At 41.9% G+C, this 13,308-nt stretch overlaps 1 protein-coding gene across 1 annotated transcript in view; it reads right to left on the bottom strand.

Moving 5' to 3' along the window:
- Positions 1-13,308, bottom strand: part of polrmt (polymerase (RNA) mitochondrial (DNA directed)) — a 53,247-nt gene that overhangs the window by 3,213 nt on the left and 36,726 nt on the right. Inside the window, exons 16-20 of the mRNA XM_034147781.1 lie at positions 8,237-8,289; positions 4,838-4,936; positions 3,887-3,959; positions 2,252-2,343; positions 497-570 (exon numbers count right to left, since the gene is read on the bottom strand). Of these exons, the coding sequence (XP_034003672.1) occupies positions 497-570; positions 2,252-2,343; positions 3,887-3,959; positions 4,838-4,936; positions 8,237-8,289 (391 nt within the window). The remainder of the gene's footprint in view (positions 1-496; positions 571-2,251; positions 2,344-3,886; positions 3,960-4,837; positions 4,937-8,236; positions 8,290-13,308) is intronic.

Here is a 13,308-nt window from a genome sequence, read left to right as displayed (position 1 = left end):
TTTGAATGAGCAGGCTGGGCTAGACAAGAAGCTAAATACAATGGGATTACTGTATACAATATAGGGAACAGCAATTAGCAAACTAGATAAAAAAATAGACGATTGTATTAAAACCCAATATAATAGCCATTCTCTTATTCCTGCTAACCTATTAGGAAAATAAATCATCACCCTGTATCTTGGTCCCCTGAAACAACCACACACACACACACACACACACACACACACACACACACACACACACACACACACACACACACACACACACACACACACACACACACACACACACACACACACACACACACACACACACACACACCACACACACACACACACACACACACACCACACACACACACACACACACACACACACACACACACACACACACACACACACACACACACACACACACACACACACACACACACACACACACACACACACACACACACACACACACACACACACACACACACACACACACACTGACCTGTCTGGGGCACTCTGGTCAGACACATACACAGCTCCACGTATTTCAGGGTATCCTTCTTGCTGGCTTCATCCCTGCCACAAAAGAGGAAAAAAGTTTAGTAACTCTGAGAAAGACAAAGTTTGTGTTCAAAGTCAAAGAGTCATGCACTTTCTGGGTTTTCTCGGGTAGTTTTAGTCATCATTTAAATGTCTTCATCGGTTCTCGGACTGATTATATTCAACCTTCACAGGATATAAGATGCAAGTTGTTTTTGAGACCAGTCAGTACAGCGAGTCTATGACTTCGGCACATTATCAGTTCTTCCAAAGGTGGCAAAACATACCTGTTACTGTGTGAAACGTGATTAGGACACGGACAAATGGCTATTTAAATGTTTAACCACTCACTGTTCTGCCTGCAGGATGATAAAACTAAATGAAACTTTTCCGACTGCTAGTTCAGTAAAACTTATGAGAGGTAGAGGGAGGGAGTAAGACAAATAGTAAGGGAGCTGCTGTGGAGTAAAGGCTATAGAAAAGGTGTCCAATTATCCAGGAGAGAGAAACACAGAATCAGATGATGAGCATAACCTAGCCCGAGGCCAGCGAGACAGATGAATGGAGAAAGAGAGAGAGGGAAAGTAATTTTGTATCTAATGTCACAGACAAGTGGAGGAAAATATCTGGCATGTTAGTACAACTTTGACAATCTTATATCTAACCCCATAACCTCTTATGTGTGTGTTCCTTTAGTGTGGACTTGTGGGACGTGCATGTTCAGTGTATCGTGGCTATACCGTAAAAGTCCATAGAGATCCTACAGTGTTGCATAAACACAGACAGAGAGTCTGAAGGCTCTGAAGGTTGTTGTGTACGAACAAAAGAAATCAGAGGAAGCACAGATTGCAGTTGTTGGTAACTAAGTATGAAAAGAAACATGTAAATATTAAATTATATTAAGCTAAAACGAAGATACTCTGATAATAATTTGTTCCTAAATTGGAGCTGCTGCGAAAAACCCAGATTTTTAACACCATTACCCTGATGGATAACCGGCCAGTGTTGCTCCTGAGACTTAATTGTGGTTCTATCGGGGCCAACAAACAGGGCTGAGTCGGGCTGAGTATGCTAAACTAGAGAGAGGATCGCTGGCAAGGGGGCTACAACTACAACAAGATGGACATATTTGACCGTGATTTAATTGTAATACACGTTTCAAAATGATGCCGAAGTAACAACATACTGATACCGGTTAGTAAAAACCATGAATTAATGCTTTGGCAAGTTTGCAGACAGACGGCAGGCGAAATTTTTTTAAAATGCGTGTTTTCTAGATGGAGATTGGCTAAGCTAACTCAGTATATGCTCCGACCGTCCACACTCACAACAACGGCCTATACAGACATAAATAAAGCAGCGACTGTATTCACCATGACACAGGCAGTCTGTGGTGTGTACTTGTTTAACTTTTGTCGAGTTTCTGAACATATATGAGGAGCTGTGAGCTCTGAGTGCTAACAGCTAACGGCTGTGTTGTTTTTCTGGGGTTCTCATTGAAGATGACGTCACGGCTCCGCCTACACTGCGTTACTATAGTAACTACCCCAGTTCCTAAACTGTAATGGAAGCGTAGCATGAAGTGAGCCGGCCCTGTTAAGGCTCAACGCGGCCAAGCAGTACCGAGCGTGGCCGAGGCCGACCGTGTGGTGGAAATGCGCCATTAGAGGAACTGCATGTGTGTGTGTGTGAGAGAGTTCCTGGTGTGTAAACTCACGAGATCCCAGTGCAGTATTTCTGGACCATGTACTTGGACAGCTCCTCCAGGATTGGCTGGCTGTGCAGGGCGACAAACTGTTCCCGACAGATCTAACGGGAAGAGGAAGTCACAGAGAGAAGCGTTTTTTAGTTATTCGTGGCCCAAATACTGAATCGACAAGCTCAAACCACTCTGCCTTGCCTGTGTATCTTTGACATTCTTTATTAAAGTATGTGAACACAGAGAACTATGCTCTGCAAAGAAAAAACCGTAGAATGTTAAATGCCGGGTAAAGTGTTGATTTGAATGATATTGCTGACAGTGCGCGCATGGGAAAAAGAAGAGCCATCATTTCTGTGCTGGTTGCAGGATCTCAAAATCATCCCTCAGCAGGTGTTAGAAAACATGTTGACATTTTGAGTATTTATAAGTGAGGAACAATTCTGGATTGGTATTCTGCATAGCTGGTGGCGCTGGCTAGCTAACTTTACACATTGAACAGACCCGAACACAAGAAATGTAAGCATAAAAACATGTTAGCACATACAGTTTGAACTTCCTGCTGTTCATCACCAAATATATAATAAGTTTAATGATGGAAATATGCCATTCAGGTTCATGTATTTATTTAAAGGAAGGATACAGTCGCATCATCAATCTGGTATTTTTTGTCCTCGCTATCTTTCATGTTTGTCGAGATTTCTGTTTGAATTGTGGCATTTTTGATATGATTGATAAACCAACTTTGCCATCAAAGCTTTAAAGCAAGTGGGAAATGCATAATAAAACACAAGGATGGATACACATTTTCTGTCACTAGAGTATTATTTATCAGCCACAGAGGAAAGAAAGAACACAAGCTCTCAGTCGTTCTGATTTATTTTCTTCCCACATGTGTGAACACATCTCCCAATGACGTCACGCAGGAACCCTGCTGGGTGGTTCAGAAAGAGGGCGAATGAAGGACGAAGGAAAGATCAGTTGCCATTAAAATAAGGACTTTCTGAATGGGCTTTGGTGTGGACTAAGATATTGAATCCCCCTCCTCTGCCGCTGTGTTCAATTACCTGTGTAATGAGGAAAGCGTATACTCACACATCGAGAGAATATGAGGGAGAAGAAATGTACTGAGAGGGGATCGCTTCATTGGTTGTTACTCCTCTGAGATTGGATGAAGACCTAAAGCTGGGACTGTTCTCTAAAGCTACGGCTAAAGAGGACTGTGACTTTATGGTAATTTGATCAATTTAATGCTACGCTGTGTCTCCGTCAGGGCCTCATGACAAACTAGTTTCAGCAGGCAGGGGCAGACGGTCATTTATTCAGCACAACAGGCTCTGATGGGGCTCCCTGCACCCAGCAGCCTGTAAATGTCACTGAGTACCCATTTAGTTTGTTTTTCTGGCTTCACAAAGCTCTACCTTAGCAGAATCACTAGTGATGCTACTAAAAGAAAGTCTGTAGGTAAAAGCAAGAGAGACCCAGGAGACTTGAATCCCATTTGCCACCTTAAGCTTCAATTAATCAGAAAAAAAGAGAATTATAAACTCTGATAATGCGTGAACAGACAGGATTAAACAGCTCAGAAAGGATCATTAGAACAAAGACTTGTGAAATAATCTGCACATCTAGGAGTACAAATGAATTGCATACTTTGTTCATGGTGTCCACTGTGACGGCGTGGGTCCAAAAACAGTCGTGAACTGAGACGAACGCCAGGCCAGCACTAAGAGGATAAGAGTGAGAACACGGATGATCAGAGTCTGCATGCAGGGGTTTACTTAAGAGGGAGAACATGAGGAGGAATAGAGTCATTAAAAAGAAGAAGACTGTATTACAGGCTAAAACCCTGCTATGTTCATTTAAAGCCAGCGTGAGTTGAGTTATCACACCTTTCAAGAGGCGCACAGCGTATTATTTATAAAGCTATATCATACACTTATCTGAGGTGATAATTGCATTCCAGATGAGACGGTACATTTTCTAAGCCATTTAAGGTCAAGCATATTTTTAAGTCAATGTCAAAAGCAAATTAGAGACTGCCTATAGAAAACGGACTAAAAAGAATAGGCCAAAAGGTGTACCAGATATCCATGCTCTAAGAACAGTTTGTTAAAGGGGCTGTATTTAGGGTTGGGGGTTTTCCCTTTCCTGTAGTGTTATATAGGTTTGTGTGCATGTAAATGGTCTGCAAAGGCTAAAATCCCAAAGTTCCCTCCAGAAGGAGTTTATCTTCCACTCATCCCCCCCTCGTCTGAAACGCCTCCATTGGACTTGTTTGTTTACTTCTTTAACATAATGACAATACTATTTAACACTCGCGTTTCTATTGGCTAGCGCTCCAACACATTGAACTTGATAAGCTAAGGGGCGGGACATCTCTATGCCGTTGACCAATCACAACAGAGCCGGCCAGCTAACCTGTATCAGAGCAGACTGGGCTCTGGTTTCAGACAGAGGGTGAAAAGAGGTGCCGCAGCACAGTCAGTATGAGAAAAATAAAGAACTTTTTAAACATTAAAGAATGGAGACATGTCAAAGTGGAGGCACAAAATACAAATATGATCCTGAAAATGAGTATAATAGGGCGCCTTTAAATGATACCTGTAGCAGTGGAGAGAAGTCAGCATCATGTGTGTGGAGTCCAGAGAGTGGATGAAGTTTGGAGGGAAGGCATTCTTCTGTTTAACTGTGTGTGGCATCCTAAGAGGAAAAAGAAAGCAAAGCAAAGACATATAAAACACTCTGCGGCTTTGTACTATAAAATGAGATGTTTCAGCAAACCTATCCCAAGTCTGAAGCAGCCTTGCCATGAACCTTGCCGATAATTCCCAGGGGAGACAGTTAGCTATCCTATTCTGATTCCTCTTTTTAAGGCTGTGCAGTATTTGCTCTTAACCCTTGTATGGTGTTCGGGTCTGTGGGACCCGTTTTCATTATTTAGCTAAAGAAAAATGATATGATCAATTATTTTTTCAAACCCAGACTCAATGGCCTTGGCTCATTTTCTGTGAAGAACATATATCAGAACACATTTTCAATGACTACCCACTGGACACCCCCCCCTACACATTTACATTACATACAGGATGTTCGGGTCCCGGGGCTAACAAAAGTGTGGAAATGGTAGGTCCTGTGCACCTGTCTGGGCCTTGTGTGTGTGTGTGTGTGTGTGTGTGTGTGTGTGTGTGTGTGTGTGTGTGTGTGTGTGTGTGTGTGTGTGTGTGTGTGTGTGTGTGTGTGTGTGTGTCTGCCCCTGCCATTCCCGCACAAAGTTGCAACATTGTTGATAAATTCGAGCAACACCTGTCTGCTCTCACATTCCCGTATTATGTTTTGCGGGAACCAACCTTTTTTTTTTCACTTTCTATCCAAGCTGCAAATTTGGTGCGGGACACAATAAATAAAGCTTCGCCAGTTTGGTTCCTTATCACAACTGATCAAGATGGCCAAAAGATTCACTAAAAACTAATTAAACACTCTTTTAGTCAAAGCAGTATTTTATTTGCAGTACACTATATTCAAGTTATTATTATGACGCAAATGTGCTTTCATTGAGTGGGAAGGTCTCATCAAACATTATGTGATGCATTCCTGAATATAAATTGAATTTGTGGATCGACAAGAGGGATTTAAATCAAATCCTTCATATGTGGTTGAAACCTTCAAAGTGGTTGAGGCGTGGCTAAGCTAACTGTCTATCTAACTCACTGCTAAACAGGAAAAATGTTGAATGTGTTTTTGAGTTGTTTGTCAAGGTCAGCTGCTTACATGGTAAGTCTTACTAACAGATAAGCAGGTGTAATGAATACATTATTGGCTGCATTATTGATAATATTCATCCCCCCAGTGCTTTTCCATGTAATGTCAGCCTGCTGTGAAGAGGTCTGTTTGAGTGCATGATTTCAGCACCAAGATGTATTTTCTGCTATGTGACCTCCAGGGGAATCTGTGGCTCTGTGCTTTCTCAACAATAGTAAAAAAGAGAGCATACAAATATAGAAGTGATATAAAAGAAAAAGTACAAGGTGATACAAATGCAGTGCTGCTACTCCTGATGATGGAACTGGCAGTTAAAAAAAAGCATCCTGCCAATCTGTATCCCCATGTTCCCATTACCCTGAGCCTGTGCCATTCAAATCCTCTGGGCTGCCGCAGAGCAGAACGCTCCTCTAATGGGAATGGAGACAGAGCGGAGAGTGCCTGGGCCCCACACACACACACACACACACACACACACACACACACACACACACACACACACACACACACACACACACACACACACACACACACACACACACACACACACACACACACACACACACACACACACACACCACACACACACACACACACACACACCTGGGATAACACACACACACACACACACACACACACACACACACACACACACACACACACACACACACACACACACACACACACACACACACACACACACACACACACACACACACACACACACACACACACACACACACACACACACACACACACACACACACACACACACACACACACACACACACACAGCTGTTTTGGACTTGGGCTGGATGGAGGATAAGTAAGAAAGCGAGGTCTTGAAGGCTGTCAATGCTCTATTTGGGACTTTATTTACATATTTACAGTAGATGCTGGACATGCTTTTTTTGGATCTTTAATTACAGCCAGTGCAGAAGAGTGTGGAGGGAAATGCCGAGGAAAATCAGCCATGGTGATTGTGTCAAGTTTAGCTCAGAACGCTGATGCTTCCTCTGACAGGGAAATCTAAAGTTTCACGAGACAGCCTTTCTGCGCGACAACCTGCCCTCTCTCTGCTGCCTCTTAACTTCCTCTCCTTTCACCCCTCCCTCTGTTCCGGCTGCTTTTTAAGGATTCACACTGCTGGATGTGTAGAGCACTGTAGATGTCAGATTGAGGACAGCTGCCAGTCATCTCTGTCATAAGTGATCTCACTCCAGTCTTCCCTCGACACACTGTTGATGTCTCTCTGTGTCCTCTGCTCACCTCTTTTGCTGTTCATCTTTTGAAATCCATACATTTTTATCAAGCCCTCCCACCATTGAGAATAAATGGCTGACTGCCACTCAGTGAATCACAGGTGCAAAAATAACCTGTTTAACAATTTAACGTAACATGTTCTTTTCAGAGTCAAACATTTGTAGGGGTTAAAATCATACACATGGACATTGTAATATGTGGAATGAAGTGTTTTACTGCTAGTCTAAATGTATTTATACTACCACTACAGAATATTACTTTATTTAAACCAAATTTTCAACAAATGATTCTCATTATAAAAACATTTTCTCATTTAGATTCCATTTAGACCATTTTTCATGTGTATTTTGCTGCTGACTTTCTCGCATAATCCCCCCTTCAAAATAGATTTTGGTTGTCATATTATTTTTTGGTATTTTTTATCTATAAATGAAGCATCTGGTGAAAAGAGTTTGAACTAATTTCTGTTTGTGAAAGACCCATTTCAACTTATTTGATCTGAAGCTGTTAGTGTTGAGCAATGCTTTCAAAAGAGTTTGAAACACTTCTGATGCCTTTTCCTACTTTATGACAAATGCAAAGTTACATCGGAGTAGGCAATTCATGGAAATATCCACAGGAGACAGAGCTATTGTGCAGCAGAAGGTCTTGAAAGTGTAAGCGAATTGCCTCCAGAGAACTCTACTTTCTGCTCCCATTCACCTCTAAAAGCTAAATGGTGATATCTCCAGCAGTCTGAAGCTACATTTGAAAGCTTGCGACTGCAAACTCACAAAAGGTTCAGACAGAATGGCCTGCAAACATGGTTTCTTTCATCAGATATTTTCTGTCTTTGTTTCTGGTCACTGATTTGACACTTCAGCACAAAATGTCAATGAGCACCATGAGTGAATAAAGTGGTAACATTACATCTGCTGTGGGTCAGGTTCAGTATGAGAGTGGAAAAACCAGACAGATGTTAGTTACAGGAAGACTTACTGCTTGTTGTCACATTTGATCTGGAGGTTGATACTTTGGAGGGGATTCGTTAACTGCGGGCAAAACAAAGACAAAAAAATGAAGGGGTTAATAATCTCAAGTCAACTCAATACTCAAAGTCAATATCACATTGTTCCATTTCAATTCAAAGATGTTCAAGACATTGCAATTACTTAGATCTATTTGTACTGTAAATAATCAAACTGTGTAAGTACTGTTAGTTACTGATCAAAGCAAGATTTACCCAAGTCTTCCTAATTAATAACAGGCTCCCACGTGGATACACATGCATTCATTTCTTTTTATGTAGGTCAAATATATTGAAATGCATCATAAACAAGCAACACAAAGAAATACATTAATTCACATTAGGCAAAATGGGGTCTTTTTCATGTGGTGTTTACATGTTTGTGTTTTCGTAGGGTAGTTTTTGGTTTGCTTTATACTACCATTAAATGGCTGTAAACTAAATGTGTTGCTGGATGGGGTCTTAGAATTCAACTTCTTTTATCTCAATAACACAAACAACTACTTCAGATATGAGCTCAGGAGACCTCAAAAGTACCACAGCCGTTCTGACACCCTTAGGAGTCTTTAATAAGTGTGTGTTTGGTGCTAATGTCCTGCTCTTTTATTTGATCTTGCTTGCTTCTGAACACTGAAATCACAGGCCCTTTGAAGTGCACATCCCTCTGCAATATGAACCGTTCCCCAATCTGCTTTGTACTCTTTCTAAGTCTATAATGTCCTCCTGCAAAAGCTGAAAACCAGAACTTTTCAAGTGTGATGATCTCCTGAGTGCTGTAAAGTTTTTAGGAGGACTGCAATATCTTGTTGACCCTAATTGGGAGGTGTTCCCACATGGTTAAAGGAAATAAATAAAAAGCTCCCAAGAGAAGAATTACATTGTGCTGTGTCATGATTGTGGTGAAGTCACTTCAGTTACCATTGACTATACATGCTGTGTTGGGTATTGGGACATTACAACTGTAATTTCACCTTTATCCTTTATCAAATTAGAGCCACAATTAGTAGACTTCTATTGGCTACTTACAGCACCACTCATTAACAGGGCTCCAACCATTTCGGATGTGGTACACAGACATACTAGTGTGCACTCTAGATGAGCTAATGAGTGATAAATGTAAAAGTTAGCTGTGAATTAAATTATGTCTCCAGTGATTCAACCATGAATATCAGGAAAAAGAGTGTGATTGCAAGTTTTACATGCAATATTTGTTGAGTCTGGTGGACCAACCAACAGACGGACTGACATTTCCATACTTCAAGTCCCACACCGCTAGCTGTACTGTATGAAACTAGTAATAGAGTATGGTAAGAAATGTAACCATATTCATTTAATTTTCGACATCATCTACTTCTCCAAGTAGTAAACACGGTGGAGGAGGTGCTTTGTTAAAATTAGGCTGAAATTATTTTTCCGGTAATTAATATTTCTATGACAGCCTTAAAGTAAAAATAAAATATTAAAATTACTACCAGATATGTATTCATCATGGGTGATTGTGGCTCAGGGAGGACAAGCGCCTACCAATGAGAAGGTTGTTGGTTGGATTCCCAGCCAACAATAGACCTGTGGAATCATCCTTGGGCAAGACACTTAACCAAATGAAATTGCTCCCGTAGGAATGTCTACGGTATTGAAAAGCGATATTTTACACACACACACACACACACACACACACACACACACACACACACACACACACACACACACACACACACACACACACACACACACACACACACACACACACACACACACACACACACACACACACACACACACAACACACACACACACACACACACACACACACACACACACACACACACACACACACACACACACACACACACACACACACACACACACCACACACACCACCACACACACACACACACACACACACACACACCACACACACACACACACACACACACACACACACACCACACACACACACACACACACACACACACACACACACACACACACACACCTCTAGGACAGGGGTCTGCGACCATTTTGACCAAAAGAGCCATTTTGCCTCCTTTTCCACCAATCTTTTTTTGTCTGGAGCCGCAAAACATATTTGATAGCTTGATAGCTTATAAAGTTGTATATATTGTCATATATATATACATATATGTCATCATAGACAAAAACTACATTATTTTGCATTTATTACGTTATAGAAAACTGTTTACCTCTAATAATAAACAAATAACTCTTATAAAGGAGAATAAAAAAAAATACACAGGCCTACTTTAAAATAAATTAACACAGCACTTGGGGAGTCCTCTGCACATTTGAAGAAAATGAATATAATTTAAATTGACCCACTTTGAAATAAACAAAACATATAGCTGCACCCTAAAAATAGTTTACTGATTGAATTATGACTGAAGATCGTCAGCTGTCTTCCTCTTACGTGTTTTTCCTCCAATACGTAAAGGCTGCAGCACCTTTAACAACTTCTCTCCACATATCAAACATATCGGTAAACCAGCATTGTTTGCTGTGAAAGCATAACTCTCTCCACGCAGAATTAATCCCTCTGTGTTCCTCCGATACTTTTATTTTCTTTGATGTATCCATAGTTCGCTCATCGAGCCGGGGGTCAGGTTATTCGCCTGCAAGAAAAGGCGCTGGTGCGAGACCGTAGCAGGATGTGATGCATATTTTAGTTGACCTAATTAAAACAGTTTGAAAAAAAAATGTATGTGTCACAGTATCACCTCAAAATACAAGATACGAAACATTTTCAACCGTGCAACAAAATATAAATAGTCCTACAAATATTTTTATTTTATTTCCTTCTTATTTTTGTCTAAGCTCAAGGGAGCCAGAGTAGAGGGCTTAAAGAGCCGCATGCGGCTCGAGAGGCGCGGGTTGCCGACCCCTGCTCTAGGAGGTCTTGTGGGGGGGGGGGATCTGTCCATCATCCCCCCCTTTTTTCTATCCTCTCTGTGTGTTAAGGAAGAAGAAAAGGCGAAGCTGTGACGCAAAAAGGTGTAAAAGTGAAAGAGATAGAGGTTACGTTTGATGTGAGTAATGGACTGCCGCACTGTAGATGAGGTCACTACCTTACCCTGGTTCATTATAATGCATACGTGCATGATTTGTGTAACAGACCTGACTCAAACCCTGGGGCTGTGATAAATGAGACCTTGGTTAATCCTGCTGTGTGTCTGTGGGGAATAGGCTCCTCTAAATCACATGAGAGTCAAAGCACAGATGGTCATGGTTACAACAGTCATCACTAAGCCATGCTGCCAAGAGGGGAATCCCCATACATCACACAGTGGTTCAAAACACACGTCTCATCCATTCAGGTGGAGTAATTCTTCGTTACACCTCACTTCCCTGCTGTTCCGGGTCACCTGGTCCTCTCCCTCGCCTTCATCCCCTGAAGACAGCTGCAGACTCATTGTCACACACACCACTGAGTCTCGCCACACCTCCACTGACCTTTTCCAGACATCCTTTCTACCACACTTTTTGTGTCTCTCTCTTCCACTCTGGGGTGTCCTTGAAACTCAGACTGCATTCATTATTTCACCTGAAAATGCCACGAGATTCTGCGAGATCAACGAAACACTGTGTGACCCCTCGGAACCGCTCGCTTCTCATCCATGACAAGAGAAGACATGGAGGGCATCCCGCGACATTTAGGGAAACGTATCCCCAGAATTAGAAAAGAGGACACACTCCGATTATAGAGTCTCAGAGAATGTTTCCAAATCTGCAGTCATTTTGCTTCCATACAAAGGAAAGGCAGACTAGACAGACACTGCATACGACACAAACTATCAGAAAACTCCCACAAAAAGCTTCTAAATGTGTCTTTTGATATTGGTGTATTGCTCCTATGTAGAATGGGGCCTGTCTGTGCACAGGAGGCTCATGGTCTCATAGTCTGTACATGATGTTTAACATTTTTCATTCATTCCAGAGGCTCATACAACATTATACTAATCTATTGATTGATGATGACAGTGGACTTTTTAGTATTGCTTTTTGAACTGTATTCAAAATAAATTTGCACAATGCTTTAACGTCCAGGGAAATAACCAAATCCTCTCTTTCCACACAGAGGACACCCAGCTTTTAGTCACACTATACACTCACAAATCCAGCCAATCCAGCTGAGAGCACCCTCGTGTCTCCATCCCCTGACAGTGAGATTTCATTGTAACCTTGCATGAGTGGAAAATGAAAACTAAAGGAGGAATCTGAGCCAGAGTGACCTCTGATTCGATTAGTGTCTCTCAATCCCGTTAAGCAGCCTCCCTGATGTATGTTCATGTGTTTGTGCTCCATTCAGCTACTCCATCGACTCTAATTTCCTCACCTCCCATCAGCCATGGAAACTACTCGATTACACTGCTCTGCATTTGTACTCAACAAACATACTGCACACACACACTCCTTTGTGAATGGATGCTATTGTAGCTCGTTCTCTTCACAGCATCACACTTCATCTTCCTGTTCTATCTAGAGTCTAATTATTAACGACCCCCAAAAAACACTGCAGCCTCGGATTTAAGAGGCAGAGAGGAGATTGAATTGAATCCAGCCATGACTGGAAAGGTGACCTTTCTGCAAGTTTCATTTCTGGTGCTCAATGATGCAGCTGGATTAAAGAATGAATGCAGGGGATGAAAAAAGTTATCTCTGAAATAAGACCTTGTTGGTCCATGAAGTCGTCGCTTCATTCATTTATTCATCTTTAGGCCTTGGAAAAAACTCACAGGCTAATCAGCTTCCTTTTCCCTGCTGGACATTAAAAGAAACAGATCCAATCAAAGTTCTACTTCATGGACAGAGAGAGATGCAGCCCCAGGGCACCCACCATCTGTCACCCTTGCTCTCTTGCACTATCTGATGAGGTGTCAATCCCCCTCTAAGCCACCTTCTGCTTCATGTCATGCTAAAAGAGCAGGTGGCATGTGGAGCCAGCCTATGAGCTAGCTGTCTGCATGAGCTTTGTTTACGCTGTGTCTGTTTCCTCCTTTCACTTAGGCCCCGGCTCCACGGGAACGCA

This window comes from Trematomus bernacchii, unplaced genomic scaffold (assembly GCF_902827165.1).
Source record: "Trematomus bernacchii unplaced genomic scaffold, fTreBer1.1, whole genome shotgun sequence".
NCBI classification, from domain to species: domain Eukaryota; kingdom Metazoa; phylum Chordata; class Actinopteri; order Perciformes; family Nototheniidae; genus Trematomus; species Trematomus bernacchii.
This window is presented reverse-complemented; position numbering and strand designations above follow the sequence as displayed.